This window comes from Musca autumnalis, unplaced genomic scaffold (assembly GCF_047663935.1).
Source record: "Musca autumnalis isolate F117 unplaced genomic scaffold, ASM4766393v1 scaffold_1, whole genome shotgun sequence".
NCBI classification, from domain to species: Eukaryota; Metazoa; Arthropoda; class Insecta; order Diptera; family Muscidae; genus Musca; species Musca autumnalis.
The window spans coordinates 161,464,759-161,491,487 of record NW_027411644.1 but is presented as its reverse complement, the minus strand read 5'-3'; the positions used below and the strand labels follow the sequence as shown (position 1 = coordinate 161,491,487).

At 34.5% G+C, this 26,729-nt stretch overlaps 1 protein-coding gene across 1 annotated transcript; it reads right to left on the bottom strand.

Annotated features, from left to right (window-relative positions):
• On the bottom strand, nucleotides 1-21,009 carry MESK4 (Misexpression suppressor of KSR 4). Its single transcript, XM_073958740.1, has 3 exons — nucleotides 19,925-21,009; nucleotides 1,102-1,551; nucleotides 1-1,033 (listed from the first exon to the last, which is right to left on the bottom strand). The coding sequence occupies exons 1-3, from the start codon at nucleotides 19,963-19,965 to the stop codon at nucleotides 595-597; spliced, it is 930 nt and encodes a 309-aa protein (XP_073814841.1). The 5' UTR covers nucleotides 19,966-21,009; the 3' UTR covers nucleotides 1-594.
• Nucleotides 21,010-26,729: the final 5,720 nt, after the last annotated feature.

Genomic DNA, 26,729 nt, shown 5'->3' with positions numbered 1-26,729 from the left:
TTTGTTTAAAATGATTATAAATTGTATTTATTCTCTGGTCTTTTTCAGTTGCTATTACACACACAATATGTACTTCGAAAATTTCAAAATTATTAATAGGTATTTACTTTATGTGGTTATATATAATTAAACGTTATTGAAGAACCAATATAGTCTTTCTTATTATCAACCATTATTTTGAGCAACAATCACAGTATTTACAATAACAATGAGACTAAAGCTAAATAATAATAGTATATAAATGCAATAATAATAATGATGACAGTTTATTTTAATAATCATTGTAAAATGGCAAGCATAATAATGGAAAAATTACTAATGATAAGAATGGGTGAAGTGTTAAAAAAAGAAACAAATAGAAAAAAAATATAAAAACAGAGGATGAAGACATGCAACAACTTTTCATTTGTAACATCCAGCGTGTAGTTAGTTACTAGGTACCAAACTAGATTCGTATACTTTATAGTAGCAGTTCATCATGCACAACATGATAACCGCTATAGTGCTATTATTCATACGAGTGAATGGGTGTGAGTGTGTTTGGGGTCTATGGTCATTAATCTTTGAGGAAAACTTTTCCTCTGAACTTCAAGTTCAGTTAGTCGAAGAACTTGGGTATGATTTCTTGCGACGATTTATTCTAAAAAGATCCTTGAAACTTAATGAAGGTGATATTTTACGATTATCTCGACTGTGGGACGATGAACCATTTCCTCTTGAACTTGCTGTAGAGGGAGATGAATTTACATGACCGCCATTTGTTAGGCTATGATTTGTAGACATCAGACTTGCCTTGGGTACACCATCGAGATATTCAAGATTGGGCAACATTTGTAGAATATATTCTCGATAATCTGTTATCATACCGGCTGGTAATATTAAAGGATCCATTGTGTATACATTGAGGGAGCAATAATTGAAAGGTTCTTTGGTGCCAGGATTTCCCATAATCGATAGATATTCCAAGGCGGGACATTGTGAGCGTATGCGTTGTATCCAATCCACAATATTTTTAATATCACAGTTATTGATCCTATAAAACAAAATGAAAATCATCCAATTAATATTCGTCCACAATTATTCGATCGTATTCAAACTCACCATAGTATTTTCAAATTCGGCAAAAACGGCAGTGAATTAACCTCCAAATTAGTATTACGATCCAATATCAATGTATGCAAGTCTTCGAAAAATGTTAAAAACGATAAATTTTGAAAATTGTTGTAACTTAAATCTAAGAATTTCGTTTGCATGGCGAATTTTTCCGCAATACGTCTGGGTATGGTGCGCAGATTTTCATAGGCCAACGATATTCGTCCATTTTCTTCGAGAATATTATCACCCAAAGAATCCTCACTGCTATAACTGCCATTGGAAAGGTTACCGCTCACGGAGTACACATTATTGGTCGATATCATTTTCTGGCAATTATCCAAGTAAATTGTGCTTGGGAATTCGGGTAACTCGCATACGACGTCGTTATAATCTTCGTTTGGTAGACTTTCGTACGATTGAAAATTAACACAGTTCTTTAATATTTCGTATAATTTACTGAAAAGAGAATGCGAAGAAAAATTCTAATTAATTTGGGATTGCGGGAGAGGTGAATAGATTGATAGTAAAATCATAAAAACATGTCTGTCAATTATTGCCAACAAAAATATCATTTATCCCAACGATTGTGAAGGTTCCGAATAAATGCATAAGTTTTGATAATAATTTTGATTTGGATTAAAGCGTAAAAGAGTTACGGAGGAGATACCTGAAGCAATGGACCGACATAGTCCATTTTGGAAGTCATCTTCTTATTTTGGGGATCTGTTCGAGAGTTATGATGCTCTTCAACCAGTCTGGCAGACATACAGAAATACAGACGTGCAGACATGGCTAAATCGATTTCAAATTGTCTGAAATGGATTTCGTCCAAACGTACTTGGGGTCTAAAACCATTATTTGGATGAGGCACCCCACCCTCTTTAGCCTAAAGGCCTGGGTACATACATAAGCAGCCTCGCCAGGTTGCCTTGCTTTCCTGCTTCATTTCTGACATAACAAAAATAAAAGAATAACTCTTGTGCCAGACACTGAAAATAACACATGATAATATTTTAGATTTTAGGAGAGAACGGAGGTGAAGGAGCTCCCTTTCACCCTTCTTACCCATAAGCTGAAAACATTTTCATGAAATTTTTCATAGTCTGGCACAAGACTATGGAAGAAAAGGGCAACCTAGTTCGAAATTGGCTCGGCCATAAAGGCCTGGGTACATAAGCTGCCTCGCCTGGTTGCCTTGCTTTCCTGCTTAATTTCTAACATAACATAAAATAAAAGAATAAAGGAGGCCGAGCCAACTTCGAACTAGGTTGCCCATTTCTTCCTTAGTCTTGTGCCAGACTATGAAAATTTTCATGAAAATGATTTGAGCTTATGGGTAAGAAGGGAGAATCGGAGCTCCTTCACCTCCGCTCTCTCCTAAAAGCTAACAAATTTTCATGTGTTATTTTCAGTGTCTGGCACAAGAGATATTCTTTTATTTTCGTTATGTCAGAAATGAAGCAGGAAAGCAAGGCAACCCGGCGAGGCAGCTTATGTACCAAGGCCTTGCTTGCTTCTTCTGATAAAAGCATAAAGAATGCCGAGCCAACTTTCGGACTAGGTTGCCCTTTTAAAATTTATGGAAAAATTCCATAAATTGGAGAGTACGTTTTATGCGGGGCATACACTATACTGCCAAACTGCACTGCCAAATGAACCCTTGTGTACGTGTGTGATTGAATAGTGTGTGGCATTCCTTCAATCCATATTGCAAAAAATGATGAATTTTCCTCCAGAACTCGATTTTATGTTGAAGTTTTCCAAATTTTTAATTTCCTCACAAATAATATTTGTTGTTTTCAAAAATTATTTGTTGGTTACTTGGAAAATAAACAAAATTCATCGGATTGAAAGGGGTTCATTTACAAAATCAAAACTATTTTGATTTCAATCCTGCCAAAACTACTCCCAAATACATTGACAAAAACTTCAAAATTTACTAATACTATTGCAAATGCTGTCGTGCATGCCCATAGTGTATGCCCGGCATTATAGGCGCTTTATCAAAAGGTTGACATACATCGACAAATTTTTGGAGAAAAGTTTTGAATTCATTGCAAAGACTAAATACCAAATATAAGCTGTTTCGATGGAATAATGAGGCTAGAACCTTAAACACTATAGTTATGACTTTGGCTGACTTCCGTATCGTCAGTTGCTTTACAAATGACTGAAAATCTGCAAAGTATTATGTTTCTTAACGCCGATGTAGTTAACAACTGCGAAGCTGCGTGTTTCAAAACGTCAAAAATACGCGTTTTTAAGGCAGGTAAAAAACAAACATGTATTATTTTTATTTCTGATATACATTGTATTTAGCTGCATTTTCGAGGAACAATGTGTGAGTGTGCCACTGAAATATTTTGAAGAAGTTTAAACAGCACAAAGCAATTGACGATACGGAAGTCAGCCTTTTTGACCTTTTTCGCAAAAACGATTTCTTGTAGAGGGAATGAATCAACTTTTGCTATTAATCATTGAAATATAAAAAAATTCACGCACAAATAGATTTGAAAAAATATATATTTTTTTTGAAAAAATGTATGAAATGAAAAAAAAAATGTTTGAAAAGGTCATGCACCAAGCAATTTAAAAAATTTTGATTATATCGACACCTCCAAATAATAGTATCCCAGATAGCATTTAGAAGACTGTTTTTTCAAAAATCACATTGAGGAGTCTTTTTAGAGTCCTTTTGGTGATCAAAAATTGATTAAGTCGCTTGTGTGATCAGAAAGGGACTCGAAAGTGACTCCCTGTAATGATTAAAAAGAGTTCAATTTAAAATACAACAACAAATGTGTAGCAATCACAAATAAATCATTGAGGTGTTTAAAATGTGACAATTTTTTGTTATTTATTGTCACATTTTGATCATCTGGAAGATTAAAAAATGCTTAATCAAAAAAGGGTCATACAGGTGTTTGAAAAGTGATTATAATTATGTATACTCTGATCATATTTTGAACAGTTAGGTGATTAAAAACTGATTGCTTTGTTTTATTTTTATTTGGTTGTAAATAAAAAAATGAAATTCTCATATACACTTTCTACAAAATTTTGATATAAATGTAACGTATAATATTAAAGGTACAGACAAACACAACACAACAGGTTTTGCCAAGTGAAATGAAGAAGCAGTATACTAACCACCAAGCAACATAAAGGATAATTAAAAGACATAACAAAGCAGAAAAGACTATAAAACAAAGGAAAGAAACAAAGAAGAATAAAAAGAAAATTTTTTTAATTTATTTCGTCTAACAAAAAGACTCATAAATGACTCCCTAAAGACTCATAAATGATTATAAACATGACTCTAAAAAGACTCGAAAAAGGGTCCGAAATTAATCAACAAAACACCAATAAATGATTGAAATACGACTCGAAAAAGACTCATTTGTGATTTGTTTAGAAGAGTCGCCTGAGGTTATGTTTTCCTACCGACAAAGGAGTCATTTATGATCAGAAAATGAGCTCATATTCTAGCTTTTTAATCGTGCAGTCGGATCAAAAAAGACTCGAATTTGATTAAAATTTTCAAAAAATGCTGACTGGGATTACTTACTTACTTAGCTGGCCCATTACAGAACATTTGTTCTATAGGCCGAACTAAGAAGAGATCTCCATTCCTCTCTATTTGTTGCTTTGCACTCTGGAATACCGCGCCTTTTCATCTCATCATCCACTTGTTTGCGCCATCTATTCCTTGGCCTGCCAATTCTGCGTGCACCGCCATGTGGCATGTATTCATACGCCTTTTTAGCGGGTTCATCATCGCTCATTCTTTTGATATGGCCTAGCCAACGCAATCGCTGCTTCTCGATACGTTTAACAATATTGATGTCGTTGTATAGCAGATACAGCTCGTGGTTCATGCGACGTCGATATTCACCGTCAACGCAGATTGGTCCGTAGATCTTTCGAAGAATTTTTCTCTCAAACACACCAAGCACTGCCATGTCTGCTTGCGCAAGTACCCAGGCTTCGGAGCCATACATCAGCACGGGTAGTATCAGTGTTTTGTAGAGCGTTATTTTTGTTTGACGAGATGTGGCTTTGTTTTTAAACTGCTTACTTAATCCAAAGTAGCATCTGTTGGCCAATACAATTCTTCTTTTTATTTCACAACTGATGTCGTTTGTTGTGTTGACGGAGGTGCCGAGGTAGACGAAGTCTTTTACTACCTCAATATTATAGGAACCAACTTCCACAGTCGGTCCGAGCTCAATGGACGCATTGCGCGTCGACACCATCAACTTGGTCTTCTCACCGTTTACCGCCAGACCCACTTTAGCAGATTCTCCTTCGACCTTCATAAAGGTATCAGTTACTTCTTCTACTGATCGGCCCATGATGTCTATATCATCAGCATAAGCAAGTAACATGTGACTATTGGTGTATATTGTACCACTTCTTTTGACGTTTGCCTCTCGTATAACCTTTTCTAGCAGGATGTTGAAGAGGTCACACGAAAGGCTGTCTCCTTGTCTGAAACCTCTTTTGGTACCAAACTCTTCGGAGAGGTTCTTTCCTATTTTAACTGAGGACCTCGTGTCAGTTAAAGTCATTTTACAAAGCCGGATGAGCTTTGCGGGAATACCAAATTCAGACATGGCTTGGAATACCTTTGAGCGCAGCGGACTGTCGAAGGCTGCTTTATAATCGACAAATAGGTGGTAGGTGTCGATCTGCATCTCTTGGGTCTTCTCCAGGATTTGCCGCAGGGTAAATATCTGGTCAATGGTGGACTTGCCAGGTCTAAAGCCGCATTGGTATGGTCCAATAATCTCGTTGACCATTGGCTTTAGTCGTTCGCACAATATCCCTGACACGATCTTGTAGGCAATAGGGAGTAGACTTATGCCCCTATAGTTAGAGCATACAGTCTTATCTCCCTTCTTGTGGACGGGGCATAGGATACTCAGGTTCCAATCGTCGGGTACTCGTTCTTCCTGCCAGATGGTGCTAACTAGCTGATGAATACACCTTATCAGCGTGTCGCCTCCGGTTTTGAACAGCTCGGCTGGTAAGCCATCGGCCCCTGCTGCCTTATTATTCTTCAGCCGATTTATTGCTGTCTTTACCTCATCTTGGCTCATTCAATACCATCTTCTGGGATTGGGACTGTGGTATCTTCGTCGTCTTCGCTGCTATTGGATACCAACAGATTTGAAAAATGTTCTTTCCATATCCTGAGTACACTATCTGTATCAGTTACCAAATTAACTTGCTGGTCTCTACAGGAGGATGTGCCTGTACCAAAGCCATCAGTTTGATGCTTGACTCTTTGGTAGAATTTTCGGACTTCATTCTGGCTCCTGTATATCTCGATTTTTTCACACTCCCGCTTTTCCATCTCTCTCTTTTTCCTGCGGAAAAGACGTTTCTCCTCTCTCCTTTTCTCCCTGTATCTCTCTCGTGCGCTACGCGTTGCTACGGATTGTAAAGTAGCCTTATATGCCGCATTTTTCTCTTCGGTGGCAGCACGACACTCCTCATCATACCATGGATTCCTTGGTGGAGGTCTCTGGTATCCAAGTATGGATTTTGCGGCTGTTTGCATGGAGTGGGCAATGCTTTGCCATTGCGCTGATATGTTATCGGGATGAGGAGGGCTTTGATTAAGCAATTGGGCTAGTTGAGTGGAATATGCTGTGGCTATCTGTTGTGATTGCAGCTTACCGATGTCTAACTTTCGTGTTGTGTCTGTTCGTACTTTGTTTGCTACGTTTAGGCGGGTGCGTACCTTTGCTGCAACAAGGTAGTGGTCCGAATCAATGTTTGCGCCTCGGAACGATCGTACATCCAACACGCTCGATGAATGTCTTCCATCTATCACAACATGATCAATTTGGTTTCTTGTTTTCTGATCTGGAGACAGCCAGGTGCCCTTATGAATATCGAGATGATTAAATCTGGTACTGCTAACTACCATGTTTTTTGCAGCTGCAAAGTCTATCAGCCTCATACCATTGTCAGATGTTTCACTGTGGAGACTGAATTTCCCGACTGTTGGGCCAAAGATATTCTCCTTTCCAATTTTGGCATTAAAATCGCCTAGAATGATTTTAATGTCATGGGCAGGGCAACGGTCATATGTTTCTTCTAAGCGCTCGTAAAATATATCTTTGGTCTGTTCGTCCTTTTCTTCAGTGGGAGCATGAGCGCAAATAAAGCTGATGTTGAAGAATTTAGCTTTTATTCGAATAGCAGCAAGTCTTTCATTCACTGGAGTGAAGCTGGATACAAGATGTTTTAGTCTCCGACTAACTACGAATCCACAACCAAACTCATGCTTTACGTCATGGCAGCTATAATACAGTGCGTCACCTTTAGGTGTTGTTGTGACGCCTTTCCCAATCCATCGTATTTCCTGTATGGCAGTAATATCGGTCTTGTACTTTTCAAGTACGTCTGCCAATGCGAAGACTGCACCTTCTCTATAAAGAGTGCGAACATTCCAGGTGCAGATTCGCAGATCATGGTCCTTAAAACGTTTGCGGGGTTCGTCAACTTTAGAGGGGTTTGTTTTTCTTTTCTTTCGTTTTTTCATAGTAGGCTGTTTTTTCTAGGGGAGGGTTACTAACCCGACGCCCAAACCCAAGTTTTTAACGTTCTTATGGGTGAACGCGCGGCACATGTTAGCTCACTACCTTTAACGGGTGTTAAAGGCAGTTCCCCAGGTGACACCACGGGGAGGTCAGTGTCCACTTGGGATGAAAGAGGGACCAAGATAAATCCTGGGCTTTGCCATGTTAAAACCGGTCAGGACCGTTCCTTGGTATCATCCATCCCCTACGTCACCCCCAAATAATAGTATGCTAAGTCTAAAAAGTGAGTTTTGCAGGAGAAGCTCTCAAAGTGTGGACATTTTTTTTTTGTTTATAACTTCTGTTCGGATTGACCGATCATTACCAAAATTAGACAGAATTTAAGTTAAAGGACGTTCGACACCTCCAGATAATAGTTTGCTAATTCTGAAAAGCGAGTTTTGCAGGACAACATGCTAAGTCGAATTTTTGTTAAAAAAATTATATCTTTGAAAACAGCGTTTACGACATTTCTATGATTCTCAGAATTAAAGAAAATTAATGAAAAACAAATGTTATGTCAGTTAGCTTATCTCATGTGACCCTACAGTTTATTTTCAATTATATATCTGCTCACAGTGACTTCACAGAATTGCCCAAAATTGAATTCTGGTAAATTCAAATTTTAAAATCATTTTGTGCTTGAGATTTTTTCACCGAATCACCTTATAAACAATAGACGTAACAGCATACTGCAATTTTCATAAAACACAAAAAGCGTAACCCACATTATTTGAAAATTAAACAGCAGTACAAGTAGCAATTATTATGCCAGAGGGAGTATTTATTGAGTATAATGTATAATATCCACGGCCTCTTACTCGGCTTATTTCTCCATATGTGTAATTTGACTCTTAGGAGACGATAGAATGATAGCTTTCAAAAATCACAAAGACCATACTTTTAGTTAATTTTTAAATCAACAACTTTTACTTTTGACGGTTTTTAATGGTCTTACAGAAAAAATCCATAATTGAAGATGATAACAGAAGACCTAATTCCTGATTTAAATAAATATCTAAAACAAACAACATGCTAAGGAAGTGGTTATTCGGAAGGCAATGCAAGACAAATGAAGCCCGGATGTAAAGCAGGTCGTTTCGATATTTCTCATTTTTCCAAGAAAAAGAACGAACGGAAATATTCAAAATTTCTGACAGCAAAAAAAAAAGAGATGCACGTACCGAGAATATTGGGGCGTTGATACGAAAACTTGTATATGGCCAAAATTCACGTCGTTCTAATACAAAGATGTATTTTTTAAAGACGGATGCGATTAGGCTGTAATTTTGCAAAATATAGTCTTGTCAACCAACCCATGGTATAATAGAGATAATTGGATAAAATCAACTGATTGTAGTAATCAAATAGATCCAGAGAAAAACGCAAATTTTTACTTAGACAAAAAGACAGGAGATCCTACAGTCAATAAACTGCGAGCATTGGCTTATGATCCTAGCAGTATAATCTTTTTTTAAAACTGATATCAAAGACGACTACCAGATTCTACGACAGAGAAGTTCCAAAATTTTTGAGTCAGTACATCCATCCTCCTCAGATGTACACACAAAGGCTAAAAGTTTCAAAAAAGAAATTGCAACACCTGCAAGACTTAAAACGCTTAATTCCAAGTGATTGTCATTACTTTTATGACAACATTCCTTATGAGAATTAAAAGTTACATTTAAATTGTTACAGATCACTTAATTTATATTAACTATATTTTGTCCATAAAATGACTTAAATACAACAATAAATATAATATTCCAGATTTAAGTATCGTCTAATACAATTGAAATTATAAGTATTTATAGTGATGGTTGGAATAGGCAGTTCATCTAATTGTGGTCCATTGAAATATCACCTTTAAGACTGGGAATTGAACACAACACCTTCAGACTGCTAGTTTAAAGTTCGCTTAACCACGTAGGCCAATAAGTCAGTTCCAATTTGATTATAATTTTTCATTTATACTAGTTTCTTTTTGGCATTTCAGGAAAATACAATACCAAAAGAAGTAGCCCACACAGTTTCTGAAATTCTAAAAAAAAATATTTTTGTTTTCAAAAATATATATCTTCTCTGTCTTAAAACACGATACTAAAAATTTTCGATGTTTTATAACACAGTTTTCATTTTATAACGTTTTTTGCTTCTCCTGTATAGTTTTAGTTTTGTGGGTTACGTCTTTGGGCATTTAAGATGACGATATATTCATTCGTTTTTTATTTCTACTTAAATTATTCCAATTTTATTTGAAAAACCCGTGATGATTTTAGTTGAGAAAAATATGATTATTTCAGATTGGCGCAACTATGCGTAGCGTATTATTCGTAAGGCAGGGAAGACTATATAGTTTCGATTCTCGCCACCGAATCTCATCAGTTCCCTTGTGTCTTGTTGTGGTGGATATTCTTCACCGAAGTTATTTTTCAATAACTTCTTCAACAAAAAACCTTTTATACCCAAACATCAATCATCAGCTCGAAGTATAAGCGTGACCAAAGAAAAAACTTCAATGAGAAGTTTTCCCTTGGCAACCTCATACTTCGGTGGAGAATATCCACAAACAAGAAACAAGGGAACTGATGAGATTCTGTGGCGAGAATCGAAACTATAGTCTTCCCTATCTTACCCCTTGGCGAACAATGCCAAATTTTCTCCACTAGTTTTAAAATATTAAAACAACAAAATAAAATGAGTTGTTTTAAAATATTAAAACAACAACAATGGGATTAAGCCAGACTATTTTGAAAAAAAAAAAAACAATTTTTATTTTTTATGCTTTTAATTGAAGAGAATGAAAGAGAATATCCAAAAACAAGAAACAAGGGAACTGATGAGATTCTGTGGCGAGAATCTAATATAGTCTTCCCTGCCTTATCCCTTGGCGAACAATGCCAAATTGTTCCCAAATCAATAATGGGATTAAGCCAGACTACTTTAAAAAAAGAAAATAATTTTATTTTAATGTTCATCTAATTTTATAATATTCGAACATATACTTCATTGTTTCCAGCAATGCTAAGTTTAATCGGCCAATGCGTTAGATTGTTTTAGCTCAGAAAGTTGCGGATGGTTGCAGCGAATGGGGAAAAGGATCAGGTTACTGTTTACCAACAGTTTTTTAAAAACGTGATTTTCATATTTTCAGTTTTTAGCAACTTTTGCCCTATGTTTCCCCTATGTGCGTCGGTGGTATTTTTTAAGGTGTTATGATTTCAAGAACATTTACTAAGTCCCGGTCCACACTAGAGTGATTTCAATGAAATAATTTAATGCATATGCACATTGTTCATTGAAATCGGGACTAATTGAATTAGCTGTAATTGCACATTGAAAGTTCCCAGTGCACGGTGGTCGAAAGCACTAATATAGCGGCGCAAAATTAATAACTTGCAAACGAATTGAGATACGTCACTGAAATTTGGCACAAACTCAGCTTGTGCCTGTGGGTAATAATGGGCCAAATATGAACAATATCGGCTGATGTTTTGGTATAGCCCCCATATAACGGTACCTCCCAATTTAAGGTATTTTGAATATCATGACCACATTTTTAAACCAACTTGGCTGTAATTTTGCATTCCGTGTTCTCACTGCGTATAAAATCTTCTTGCAAAACATTTTCAACACGGATTTATGTTTCGATGTATCCCCTTTTATGGTACCCCCGATTCGTTGAATTTTTTGCTTGTTATTCAGTATTTAATAACATATTTAGCTATAATATGGTATTATAGTGTCTCCGGGGGTAGAAATCCTCCTTGCAAACATTTCTCAAGATAGGTCCATATTTTGATTTAGCTCCCATACAAATGCACAGCTAAATTTGTATGAATTTCATGCAAAAACCCCTTATTTTAAATGTGCCGTCATCAAAAGATTTGCAAATATTTGCAGCCCAAATGTAGTTATTCCGTATCCAGAGAGTCCAATTTCTTTCCCCAAAAAATAATCGAACCTAAGTTCGGCTAAGTTTACAAGATGCACTCTATGGAACAAGCGCGTACAACCCATAAAAACCCAAAAAAATTGAATTTTTTGAAAATTTATTGCTATATAACTAAGTACCTCCAGACCCCAAACTAATTTTTATAATTTTAATCTCACCCTCTGCTATTAATTGAATATAAATATTGTCCAGTTTCATTACGAATGCATTTAACATTTAAACAAACATGAAGTTAATTTTTTTGCAACAATTTTTTAAAATCTGATGCAACAAAAACTCTTGCATTTGATAGTGAATAACTGAGTGAATATTTACAACAACAAAAATTAAAAAACAAAATCTGTGTCTGCGAAGTGTCTGTAATCGATACAATGGAAAATATTTCGCAATTTTATAGTTCGATTTTTTGACTTTTGCGCCGCTAGATCAGTGGTTTCGACCAGTGTGCAGTGGTCAGATGTTTGCTATTTTGAGGATTTAAGCTAATTTTTTACACAATAATAACTGTAATTCGGCATTTAAGCTTCCAAGAGGTCAGAAAATTTTTTAGAAAATTTGCGAAACGTGTGCACATTTTGGTATAGCCCCCATATCACGGTGCCTCACGATTTTACCTATTTTGTTAACTTTAGCTATATTTTCCGAGCAAAATACTCTTACCTCTAATTTGTAATTGGTAGCGGTTAAAAAACTTTATCCCCAAAAATTGTAGGTTCCTCCCGAACTCGTGGTGGAGGGTATAAAAAGTTCCGCCCGGGCGAACATAACACCGTTCTTACTTTTTTTTTTATCAAATTTAGGCAGTACTATGAAATATTGTTAATATTATTACAGACTATTATTCTTGAAAATTGAACACTTACGGCAATACACATTTCGTAATTTCTAAATATCACTGTATCACTGTATATCAAAAATATTAGGCCATTTCACCTTTTCTCTATCGTTTAAAAAGTTCCCACACCGAATGCATTCAAGTTTTGTTATGCATTTTTTTCATATTTTTAAGACAGACTCACTTTTTTAATAATTTATCTTTCATTTAAATCTCCAATGCCAACCAACCATAAGTCTAATTTAAGTTTTGTAACAAATCACGTTTATTTCAATTTAAATAAGTTATATGTATATCTATCTATGTATTTTCAAAAATGTTTTTCATGTTTTTTCAAAAATTAAAATTAGGAATCGCTATTGGTGAGGGAACTTTATGCAACGAATCGACCAAAAAAAAAACAGATTTTTATTGTTAGAAAAATACATACAGTTAGTCAACTAAATTATTGCAAACGATGGATTTATAATAATTTACATTTTCAGTTTAGAATTACAACAAGAAATTCTTTAAATAATGTTGGGTTTTTTGTGCATATGAATTGGTTTACCGTTTTATAACAACATTAAAGCAATAAATGCAGAAATCGGTCGGATTTAACAAAAACAAAAAGGATAAGTACCTTTTTTTGGTGCCAACTAAATAATTGCAAAATGGATGAACGTACAATAAAATCGGGTAATTCCCCGCAATTTTTTACGATAAAGGATTTTTTATATGGAGGTGTAATCTCTTGACGCGTCATAGCTTGTTGTCATTAGTGGCGTGCAGCAAGGACCGTATATTCCGAGAAACACAATGACCGGTAAACGTGCTTTGGAAAGTTTGATACATTTGGCCTATTCCAATTATAACCAGTAAGGAAAGGATCAAAGTCGGGCGGGGCCGACTATATGATACCCTACACCACTGTGAATATGTAAAATATAAATCGGAGCTATATCCAGATCTAAACCGATTTTGATATAATTTGGCACATTTATTTCCAGACCGAATTCAGTCACACATTCCAAATATCATTGAAATCCGACTTATATAGCGTGTTTGGAGCAGCAAATACGCGAAATCGGCCGAAAATATATATGGGTGCTATATCCAAATCTGAACCGATTTCGATATAATTTGGCACATTTATTTCTAGACTGAATTCAGTCACACATTCCAAATTTCATCGAAATCGGAAATATATAGCGTGTTTGGTACAGAAAATACGTGAAATCGGCCGAAAATATATATGGGAGCTATATCCAAATCTGAACCGATTTCTATATAATTTGGCACACTTATTTCTATACCAAATTCAGTCAAACATTCCAAATTTCATTAAAATCGGACGTATATAGCGTGATTGGTACATCGCATACGTGAAATCGGGCGAACATATATATGGGAGCTATATCCAAATCTGAACCGATTTCGATATAATTTGGCACATTTATTTTTAGACCAAATTCAGTCACACATTCCAAATTTCATCGAAATCGGACATATATAGCGTGTGTGTTACAGAAAATACGTGAAATCGGCCGAAAATATATATGGGGGCTATACCAAAACTTGGACCGATATAGCCCATCTTCGAACTTGATCTTCCGACGGCTAAAAAATGGTATTCCCCAATTTTCAGCGAAATCGGTCAACAAATGCGACCTGTATGTTGCGAACGGACGGACGGACGGACGTGCATAAATCGACTCAGAAAGTGATTCTATGTATATCCCTAGAAGGAACTATGGGTCTATCTCGCTTCCTTTTGTATGTTACATACAAATGCACTAACACATAATACCCCTTACCACATAGTGGTGTAGGGTATAAAAATGGTAAACCCGCCTGAGAAGTCGCTCGAATCAACTCTAATAAGCTGATAACGGTGTACAACATCATATACCGCGCCGAGAAAGAAGGAAGACTCCAGCTGAAGGTGTCACCTGACGGACCAATAATAGTGAATTGAAAGAAGAATAATTAAAGAAAACAACTTAGACCCCAAAGTAACCTCCGAAAATTGGCTATTCTAATTGAAAACGATTTTGGAGTAAGTCCGTCACGCGGAAAAGTCAGAAAAGTGCTACATAACAAGCATTCATAACGAGTGGCTAGGAAAAAATACATTGTCTCCCAGGAAAATATAGAGAACCAATTCAGATTTGCTACAGAGAACATTTCACGTCCACAGGAGCACTATGAGGTTTTATTTTCTGATGAGACGAAAATTATGTTTAAATATCAACAAAAGTATGGGGAAACCTCTCTCAACCCTGGAAAACAAAAATGTAATACATACCTTAAAGTTCGAAAAACTGTCAGATATGGTAAGTGGGTTGCATTCTAAACAGAGGCGTTGCTAACATCCGGATTTTGGAGGAAACAATAACATATGTTTTTAAAAATGATTTAACCAACAGCCTCAAAAAAGTTGGGTTGCTGACCCTGAAAATTCAAACAAATTGCAATATAAATACTACCAAGACAACGACCCTATATATAAACCTATAGTTTCAGATCTCGCCACAGATCTTCATCAGTTCCCTTGTTTCTTGTTTTTCAAATAAAAAAACGCCAACCCTCCTAATTGTGAGACCGGGCACCGTCGAAATGTTGTTTATTGCTGTAGTATGCAATACCAACAAATTAGTTATGTGTTTTTTTTTTTTTTGAATCGACGAACGCATAGCAGTGGGAAAGATTTGGTTTTGCTTGCAAGTGAAGTTGCACGAGTTTAGGTAGTGCCAAAGAAATTCTCGATCAGAGTGTTTCTTTGCCCACGTATCTATTTGAGCGAGCAATTGACACTTGGGTATAAAAAGTTTCTTGTTGAAAAACAAGAAACAAGGGAACTGATGAAGATCTGTGCCGAGATCTAAAACTATAGTCTTCCCTGCCTTACCCCTTGGTAAACATTGCCAATTTGTTCCCACTAATAATAAGTTAAAGTTGTTTTAATAAAATATTAAAACAACGACTATGGGATTAAGCCTGACTATTTTGAAAAACGAAAAAATATATACTTTTTAAAAAATACTTAGAAAGTTTCAAAAACATCATTTTCATATAAAATTATAAGTTTTCTCACAAAAAAATATTTTGCGGCGCTAAGTGGGTTAAAGAAGAATGGAAAAAATGTCATTGGAATATGACATTCATTCAATTCCCAGACGTTTACAGCCTGTAATTGATGCTCGAGGCATACGAAATACTAGGGTCAACTTTTCCAGAAATACCGTGTAAGATTGAAAAAGTTGTGAATTTTGCAAAAAAAAAAAAAAAAAAATAGTTGACAGTACAAGTAATGAGTTGTTTTACTTTTTGTTCATTTTAGGAAAATTTTTAGTGGATTTTGGCTAATTTTTTATTTTATTAACAAACATGTATAAGAATTAAACTGTTAACAAATATATTAATAATGTTATTTATTAATACCAATAAAGCGTGGTTTTATTTCAAATTTTGTAATAAATTTGGTTTTGCAATAATTAAGTTGACTAACTGTATTTCCCACGTGGTGCCTGCATAATTCGTCAAATCCAAATACATGTTTTTGTTGACTCCAAGTAAAAAACAAATTGGTTTTTTAGCCCAAAATTCCCCTCTCCTCTACCCCAAGCGCATACAGTCAGAGCCAAGCCACATTTATATAAGGAAGATCCATGAATTACAACAACTAACAAGTTTACGAAAACAACATTGTTACTGAAAATTTAATGTTAAAGAAAATCTTAAAAAAGTGTCAATAAATTATTTTAATTTCAAAAATACATATGTACTTATTTTAAGATTTTGTTACATAGATTTGAAAATCATGAATAAAAATTCGATTTATGTTCAATTCTAATGTTTCCAACCCATTCCTCAAAATGGATAATTGCAAGCAGAAAGGAAATTTATTACAAAAACGTTTGGGGTCGTTAAAAATGTTATGAAAAATGTAAGGCTGCTTCAAACTTTTGTTTTTGAAATCAAATAACTTATGTTTATTAGGGTTTTAATTTTTTTTAATTTTACAAAATAACACACATTTCGTGCCACTTTGCCCCCATCGCAAAAAAAGTTTTCGCATTATCTTAAATTTATATTAGGTTGATAAATGCATCATACAGAAACATCGATGTAAATGTAGTTCAGATCAAAACGCATTTTACTTTTAACATGTTTTATAAAACATGCATCATTTAAAATGTCAATTCCATACTATATCTGTCAAATAAATGACGTAAACTCCCAAAACACCTGTTTTAAGTTAAAGTGTAAAAAAGCGTTAAAGTTGGTCAATATATGCTACCTATGGACTGTTCTGGAAAATATATTCTCTTAAGATGTGCATATAACAAAAAATGACACAAATATGTTCATAATATGCAAGATCGCAGTGTGAAGATCGATATTGGGTATATTATTGTGCAGTCCGTCCTGGGCGCCAACTTCGCTTTGGCAAAATTTCCTCACGACATTTTTCTGAAGAAACGTCCCCATATGTGGCGTCAATATATGTGAGGCAGTTCGTTCGGACTCGAAGAATCTTTCATTGATATGAGGGAGGTCTTCCCGTTTTACGTCGGAGATAGCGTGGAAATAGTTTTTATTCTGAATGATATTTTGCTCTCAAAAAATATATATCCCTAATGCACATAGGAAACAGAAATAAGAATATAAAATGTCTTTTGGAATTTGATACTAGTATTACAGGAGAATCAAAACAGCTGGCACTTAATTCTTCATATAAATTATTGTACTATGAAGTCGTTCTAAAAATTTTCTCAGGAAAAACATAAATACATTTTGAAAATCCTCTAAAATAGAAAAAAATAATCTAAATGTAAATATAAAGATTCAGAACTGTCGTAGGTCATTTTTATTACACGTTTACGATGAAAAGAAATATTTTATGTTAGCAAATTTCGAAATTTAAAATTTTATGAGTAGACCCTATTACATTTTGAAAACCAAATTTACAAAAACAAAAAATAAAAATACAGCTGATTGCCACTTTTACCTTCCATAAATGTGCCTTGGTCAGAGTCAATAGAAAGTTATCAACTAACATTTTAGTTTAAATTTCATTATTTCACTGATATACGGATATGATACATATAAAATGTAAATGCAATTTTTTTAGGTATTTAGTGGTGAATTAAAATCCAGAAAATATTAGGACTTGAAAAGCTTCATTAGAGAAAAAAATAGGATTTAACAAAATAACCCACAATTTTACGATTCAAAAGAAAGTTAACACCCTAGCAAACGTAGGATTTTTTATTTCTTTAACTTGGTATGCCTTCCATTTGGAATATGGATTTCTTTTTATCACTTTCGAGTATCCAAACAATAAATCCATATGTGCTTTGTTGAAATCCAGTAATCTTGGCATAAAATTTACCTCTAATTACCTTTCTGCAACATTTTTTTCTGTAAGTACCTAATGTATTTGGGATCTACCAATATTTTATACATAAATATGGGTGAACGCTTCAGATCCCTGTCCATAGGTTACATACACCTTGGGTGTTTGCCCCCATTCATCTACACTAGGGTCTTTAGTATAGTGTCAATATGAGTGGAAGATATTGTTCTTGTATGCCTGAACCATCAAACGTCATTTATCCAAACCCCGCCACTTTCATGCGCCCCCTGAACATATAAAGGAGACTTCGTTCATAACACTGTACAACACAAAAAATAATTACAAGATAATTCGGCCAGATTATGGAAGAAGACCGAAAAAAAAAGAAGCCACGTGTATCGGCGTTTTGAAAGTTTACGTCGGGAATTAACCTAAATAGGCGGGGCAAGTTCCGCCCATTTCTACAGGTTTTGAAATATTCGACATCAGATTCCTTGGAATCCTTGCATTTTAGGTATAAATTGTCCTTGGCAATATTACTGACAACCATGCGGGCTATCTTTTTATAAAAAAATTAACACTCATGCGAGTCACTAAAGGGGTCTTTTTGGTCCCTTTTTTTCAATTTTGTCTGAGCAGGAGTAGCTGTCATCATTATAGTATTTAGGACCATGCCAAAATCATTGATGTTAGAACTCGTATGTCAGATATATTCACTGGACAATAGCCGTAGACTATCCCCGCATTTTCACATACAGTATAAGGAACCTATGACTTATCCTGATGACGTTATTCTAGTTTATAGTACTAAAATATGTAATTTTACAAAGTCTGATCTGGGTTATCAATATTTTCCCTATATATTCACCATAGATATTCCAAAAACATTTTCTATCGAGCACACATAATCTTCTGCAAGAATTTATTACGAAAAAACATCAATAAAATATATTTTGTGAACGCAGATAACGAAAATGTGAATAAAAACGGTAGAATGTGGTCCTAAATCATAAAAAACGAAAACTTCTGGAGATGTTAAATATTATAGCTACAATTTTCTTTTGTTCAGAGACTCATAATGAAATTTGATTTGGAATATTTCTTCTTTTGACACAATCCCCAAAAAGTGAAGTACTTTAGGCGATTTTGACTCAGTATGGAATAAATTTTAATTAAGCGTCTAAAAGTTTAACAAATAATTTCTACCTATAATATCTAAGTTTATAACGTCATTTTCTTAACTAAGTGTTTTACTTAGATATATAGTTTGTTCTGGGACTTATAGTGAAATTTTGTGTAGAATATTTCTTCTTTTAACACCTTTCGTTTAGAATTAAATTTCGTGTTACTTTCATGCTTCAACTCGAAAAAAGAACGAAATAAATTTATAAAAAAAAATAATTGGGTGTTTTGTTGGCAAATTTGATGTATATATTATCGTGATATATATTGCAAACACATATTTCATTTATTCGGCGACTTATATTGAAATTTGATGGAAAATATTTTTGTCTTTGACGTCTTCTGTCTAGAATAAAGTTTTGTGGGACAAAACTTAATAAACTCAGATAAAGTACAACATTAACCCTAAAACGTGATTTTACTTTTGGCAGATTCCTGGCGTTTAGGTACGATTTAGAGTTTTGGTGTATTCGGGGACCTGTAGTAAAATTTTATGACAAATAATTTTGTAGAATATTTTGATATAATACGATCACATTTTAAAGGAGTTTTTAAATGTTTTTGAAGAAAGGGACCAAAAAGACCCTTTTAGTGACTCCCATGAGGGTTAATTTTTTTATAAAAAGATACCTCGCATTGTTTTTCAGTAATATTGCCAAGGACAATTTATATCTAAAATGCAAGGATTCCAAGGAATCTGATGTCGAATATTTCAAAACCTGTAGAAATGGGCGGAATTTGTCACGCCTATTTATGTTAGTTCCCGACGTAAACTTCCCGACTTGCCGATACACGTGTCTTCTTTTTTTCGGTCCGCTTTCACAATCTGTGCGGGGTTTCTTGTAATTAAAAAAAAGTTCAATTTTGTTGTACAGTCTAATTTAATAGCCCTGTCTTCAATTGTATTATTTGCCACTACTTACCTATTTTCCTCTATACTGTTAATTCCATAGGTATCCGACATAATTTTATGGTATGAACGTGTTAAGAATTCCACAACAACAATAACAACGTTTTGTTTCTTTCGATTTTACAAAATGTTAGTAGAGCAGCATTAGTTAATATTTGTTTTTAGATTTCACGTATCACAATTTCTGAATCGCAGAAACAAAATAAAACACTTTTACGCACAATTTGAATGATGGTGATGAAGCTGCGGCAATGCCTGGAACAGCATGCCTTCCCTAACTGACAATAAAAATGTTTACACAGTCAAGTAAGATGAAAATGTGGACTACTAATATGAACAATTTTTTCCACTGAGAAGATTCTTCGTTCTTATCACAACAACACTCTATTAAGATTTGTTTTTTATTTATTTATTATTTTTTAATTAAAAGATTATTGTTTTTGCTTGGCTTTTTGAGTTCAATTCAAGAGAGAATCAAAGAAAAGTCGTTGATCTGCCTGCACTGGAGAAGGATGAAGTTTTCTAAATGTTCTGGTGATGATGACGGAGAGGTGATCCGCTGCGGACGCTGTTGGTGGTTTTTCTACTAAAATAAGACTGACTGACAATAACCAAGTAAATCTCGTAGAAGAAGAAATGAGAAATGTTTACTTGCTCTATCGTAGGTACATGTGTTCATATGTGTGTGTTTGTGCATGGGAACAATGTGTACGGCTACGTGCGTGAGGCAGTGCATCATTATTGTTGTAATTAATCTTTTCGAGTGGCGGGTGCACTTTAACACTTGAAAACAACAACAACAGCAAGTGAACGAAGAGATATTCTATTCTTGATGTGATTTATTGTTTCGAACCTCTTATTTTTGATTGACTGTTTCCCTTTTTCCATAATGACAGAGTACTCGTAAGAAGAGAATCTTATTTTTTATTTGTTTCGAGAGACAGACCCCCATTGAAATCTGAGATCCAATAGGAAGGAGAAACACAACAGATTAACTTAACTGTTTTTCCAGTCATTTAGGTAAGAGTAACGCAAGGGTATTATCTTTCGGAACATAATAATGAAGTTGGTGATAACAAATAAATGTAAACAGTTTTCAGGTATAAAAGTATTTAAATGTTAGACATTGTTTCCATCCGCACGTTTATTAGGGTGCTGATATTTTAGTAGTGTTATTTGTAAATATATTATTTACCTATCTATGTACATAGAAAATACTATCATGTTAACTTACTACCTGTGTTTTCCAATTACTTTGATAGCCACATTTCCCAAATAGTTTAGTGAAAATCCACTAACAACCAAAGGTACCATGGACCTTCTAAAATTCCTATTTATAGTGTAATGAAAAAATCCATTTTCACATTGAAAGGTAAACGATATGTGATATGTTTATTAAAAATAAGTTTATTAAATGATTTAAAAGAGATAAGTTTATTTAAATGATTAAAACGATAAGTTTATTAAATGATTTTTCTACCGGCATTTCGGATTCCAAACCTCCACGCATCAATATACAGTGTCGGACAAAACTAAAGCACCCCTTCAGTACATTTTTTTAAATGATAATTTTTTAAGAAAACAAGGTTAATTTTTTTATTTTCCTTTTTATTTATATCTTTATTATTGGAAAACACAAACCTCTGGAATTCTGAATTTAATAAAAAAATTAAGGGCCTGTTTGACTATGTCGAAAGAAAATAATTGCGAACGAAAAACTCCTAAACTTTGGTTTTCATGGCAATAATGACTTTGTGTTTGCTTTAAAACAACTACAAAATTTAAAACTCATTCACGAGTTTAGTTGTTTTCTTTCGTTCTCATTTCCGTTGGACATAGTGAAACAGGATGAAAAATAAAAAAAAAATAATAAAGTCGCAAATATAAGTGGACAAAACTAAAGCATCCCTAATTTAAGGAATAAAAAATAAACTAGTGAAATATATTATATATTTCGTTGCGTATCATTTATTCTGGATGATACACGCATATCTTGTATGCGTATCTTTATAAATAACCAGTAAGGAAAGGATCAAAGTCTGGCGGGGCCGACTATTTGATACCCTACACCACTGTGAATATGTAAAATATATATGGGAGCTCTATCTAAATCTAAACCGATTTCGATATAAAATGGCACACTTATATCTACACCGAACTTCGTCACACATTCAAAAATTCATCAAAATTGGACAGATATGGGGTGTTTGGTGCATTAAATACGTGAAATCGGCCGAAAATATGTATGAGAGTTAAATCCAAATCTTAACCGATTTCGATCAAATTTGGCAACCCTATTTCTAGGCTAAATTCAGTCACCAATTCCAATTTGCATCGGAATCGGATGTATATAGAGTGTTTGGTGCAGCAAACACGTGAAATCGGCCGAAAATATCTATGCGGGCTATATCCAAATCTGACCGATTTTCACCAAAAGCAATAGCGTTCTTCCTATTGATAAACAAAATTATATTTCCCAGTTTTCAGCTGAATCGGACAATAAATGCGACCTGTACGTTGCGAACGGACGGACAGACGGACATGTATAAATCGACTCAGAAAGTGATTCTATACATATCCCTAGAAGGAACTATGGATCTATCTCTTTTCCTTATGCATGTTACATACAAATGCACTAACACATAATACCCCTTACCACAGTGTGGTGTAGGGTATAAAAATGTCGTTTGTTGGTTATGGCATCAGTTGAGAACGGCTGGACCGATTTGGATAATTCTTTTTTGTGAAATGTTCGCCATAACCTGACTTAGGTTTTTATGCAAAGAAAATTTGACCATGCCCACTTTTTTCAATTTTCAATTTTTATATTTTCTACAAACACTACTGAAGCGCTTTTTCTGAAATTGTCAGGGAATGTACAGGCATGGCCCCCGGTTAAAATGGGTTACAAATTTTGTTGAATTTCGGAGGGGCGGGGTATATTCCTTTCTTTAAAAATGCTATATCTATATAAATAGCAAATGAGCAAACTATGTGATACCCTACACCACTACCCCTGTGTATTAGATTTTCACTGGTAAACATTCCTTTTACGGAATATTATCTACCACTACCACCAAACTCAATATGCTTATTCCTCTCTGGAATCCCTATTAACCAACAAAATTCTCTGATGATTCGATCAGAAGTGCGAACTGTACCGTGATTACATAAAATGGAAAATTTGGATGCATTACCGACTATTGTGATAGCTCCCTTGTTTGACCACATTCGCCTACCTATTTTACATTAATGTAAAGGTGATATTTTCTTCATCCATTGACAGGCTTTGCCGTTGGAATACTCCTACTACAAGCTGATATATTCGCATAAGAAAAAGACGTTGAATTTTCTCAACTCTCAAAATTTCGTGACGATCCGATCAAAATTGTAACCGGTAGCGTGATTTCCAAAAAATGGAAAAATGTGATGTAATACCGACTATTGGGATATCTCCGTTATTTAGCCACATACGCCAACCTATGTACTTTGCATCATTGTAAAGATAGGATTCCCTACTTTCATAGTCAGGCTTTGTCTTTGGAAAGTCCCCAAACAAAGCTGTGATGTTCGTCATTATAATTAAAAGATTGCGATTATTGCGATACCTTCGTTGTTTGACCTCATACGACAACCTACTTTACATAGTTAGAAAGGTGATATTTTCTACTTTTATTGTCAGGTTTTGCTTTTGGTATACCCCTTATAAAAGCTGAGATATTCGCTTTGGAAAAAACTTTGACTTTTTCTCCAAATAAGTTTTTTTTCCCATTCCGACCCCTAAATATTATCCGACCATCACCAAAATCAATAGGCTTCTTCCCCTCCGGGACCCCCATAGAACCCGAATTTTGGTGACGATCCGATCAAAATTGCGACCTGTAGCGTGATTACAAAGTTTAGAAGGACAGACGGACGGACGGACACACATAACCAGATCGACTGAGGTCTACGACCATTATTTCGATGCCATACAAACTTTTTGAGCAAAACCAACTTATAATACCCTCCCCACATAGTGGTGTAGGGTATACAAATTAAATGTCGTTCGTTGGTAATGGCATCAGCTGCGAACGGCTGGACCGATTTTGACAATTTATTTTTTGAAATGTTCGTCATAACCCAACTTAGGTGTGGTCAAATTTTCTTTGCTTAAAAACCTAAGTTGGGTTATGACGAACATTTCAAAAATGGTACTGAACTTGACCAAAAATCACGAAAATTGAAAATGATGTGTAGCGTTACGTAAAGCTTTTTTTATTTTTTTGGATTTTATATGAAATATTGACAAAAAGTATATAAATTCAGTAGAGAAAGCTCACAATATTTAGGATACAATTTTAACTTTTCAAAGAGTATATAATATCAGTCCTCCTAAATTAAACCATACCGGACCACGTTCTAGCTATTGTGTCGATAACCTAAGAATAAAATATTCTTTAATGCCATAAACACGCAAAATTTGATTTTTTACCAAAAGTGATAGAGTCTGTGTAAGCCAATTAAAAACTTTACAAATTTAAAAACGGACGATACACACTAAAAAAATGTTGTAGCTGTAAAAATTCTCTACAAGATAGGTCTTTATTACTTTTTCCTAAGTTTTACCACTTTTGAGATATAGAAGTTCAAATTGGGACAATGCACTATAGTTCAAACAGCCCATTTTACTGGCCAAAATGCAGATTTCGCACTTTGTATTTTCACTTATGTTGTGCTACTTTCTTGTAAGAAACACTTCAAATATAATAAAAATAAATTTTGTTTTTGTATGAGAAATTATACCGTTACATGACAGGCTTCTAAATATGTATTATCCAAATATCTTTAAAAACTAGTTAACGAAATATGTTTACTTGTATACGTTCAGGGTGAAACAAAATCACAATATTAGCACGATTTGATTAGAAAGTATTCGATATCTATTTATCAAAAATGCCTTCCTATCATCATTTATGTGTAAAAATAGGTATTAAATGGGTGTTAACTTTGAATTTTCGAAGAAAGTAGAACATTTTGAGGTTATGTACGTTTTTAAAGTCTCGGCAACGTTCGGCAATGAAAGTGAAAATTGAAATTGGTTCACTAACTCGTCCCGAATGCAGAAAATTTTATGTGATTTTGCGTAAATTTGCTCGACAAGAATTATACAACTTTTTTTAGGTTACCATATTTTCCATAATATTGATTTTTTTGAAGTCAGGGTTTAACCTCTTACCAAATAATGTTAGCCAAATTGGAGTCTACAGCATTCTGCTGTGTTCTAAAGTCAAATTAATTACAAATCTTTTATAAATATATACAGTTATAGTCAAAATATGTCACATCATATTGTGGAATTTTCAAGGTAATAATTTTAAGGCATATTCACATTAAAACTAAAACGAAACACTACAAAAAAGCTTATGAACTTATCGGACGTCGATGCCTTCAATTCTGTAGACAAATAACAGACCTTCCAGTTTTTCTCCCCAAAGGGTTAAGGTACCAGTTGTGTATTTGGTCCATAAAGGGTTAATTTTTTGGCCCTCGTTGTTCCATTTTTCTCCCTGAATCTAAAAACGCTATATTAACTTCAACCAAATACTTTTTTTAACTTTAAGATTTTTGGCCAATAAAATGGCCCGTTTGACCTATAGTGCAATGCACTGACTGTATCGCCTCCTTATAAAACAATGTCATGTACGGTGTCCTTAACTAACTTAAGATGAAAACGGCCTGTACATTGTACATTGTAGTTTCAGAATCCGCAAAAACTTCCCAGGTGTAAGCCGTTTTCATCTAAAGTTAGTTAAGGTCACCGTGAGAAGTTTTATTAATTGTATGAATAGAAGTTTTTGTACTCGATGACATTAAACGCTTTGCTGGACTCAGGTCTTACAAGTTGTTGGAACTAGAATTCAAACATTTCTTAATTTTTTATTTCTTAAACCTTGTTTTAAAAAATTACAATCGATCCTTAAAGAACCCCACCTAATTATTCACTAATTATACCTAATAAAACCCTTGTCTATTGACCACTTGTGCCCAAAAGCGTTTTATATTTATCATAACTTTTAAACATTTGGAAACGAACTAAAAAATCGTGAATTTTGATTTCTAAAAAATAAGTCAAAAAGTATAAATCGCCTTTGCCGACACGATATGTGCCCTCAGCCTGTGTGAACTTGCGACTATAAACAGATCGAATACTGGCTAAACCAAGGCCTACAGAAGGTCGGCCATTCAGAGCTCTGTTAACAACTTTTGACAGCAAACATAATAGATTTTAGTTGGTCACCTTAGTATTTAGAGCTTTGTCAGGAAGCATGGACTTGCCCACTAAAAATTGGATATCGCAGTAAACAAGACTATAAATGTCAAAAAAGTACAAAGGATCCTCGAACAACCTTTAACCAGCACTTATGTTGAATTTTGTGAGGACGTACATGAAGATGTTGGCCACACATATTCTCTTGGAATTTGTTGTACGTTTGAAAGTAATTTTATTTGAAGGAGTGGACCGATATAATCCATATTAGGTTCGATATATTTCTGGAGTAGATATTGCGATGTGCAAAGTTCAGATCGAATCGATTACTACCATTCTAGAGAAAATGTTGGAACTTTTATAGCGGAAGTACCGATATGACTTAAATTTAATTTGGACAAAATATTACGAGACCCAAAACTTGGACCAAATCGGTTGATCTGTTCGAGAGTTATCATGCACTCCAGCCTGCCAGACAACTGAGATACAGACGGACGGACTGTCCGTCCAAACATATGTGGTCTAAAATTTAAATCGTATCAATGTGTATTTTATCTCGTAACCCTAA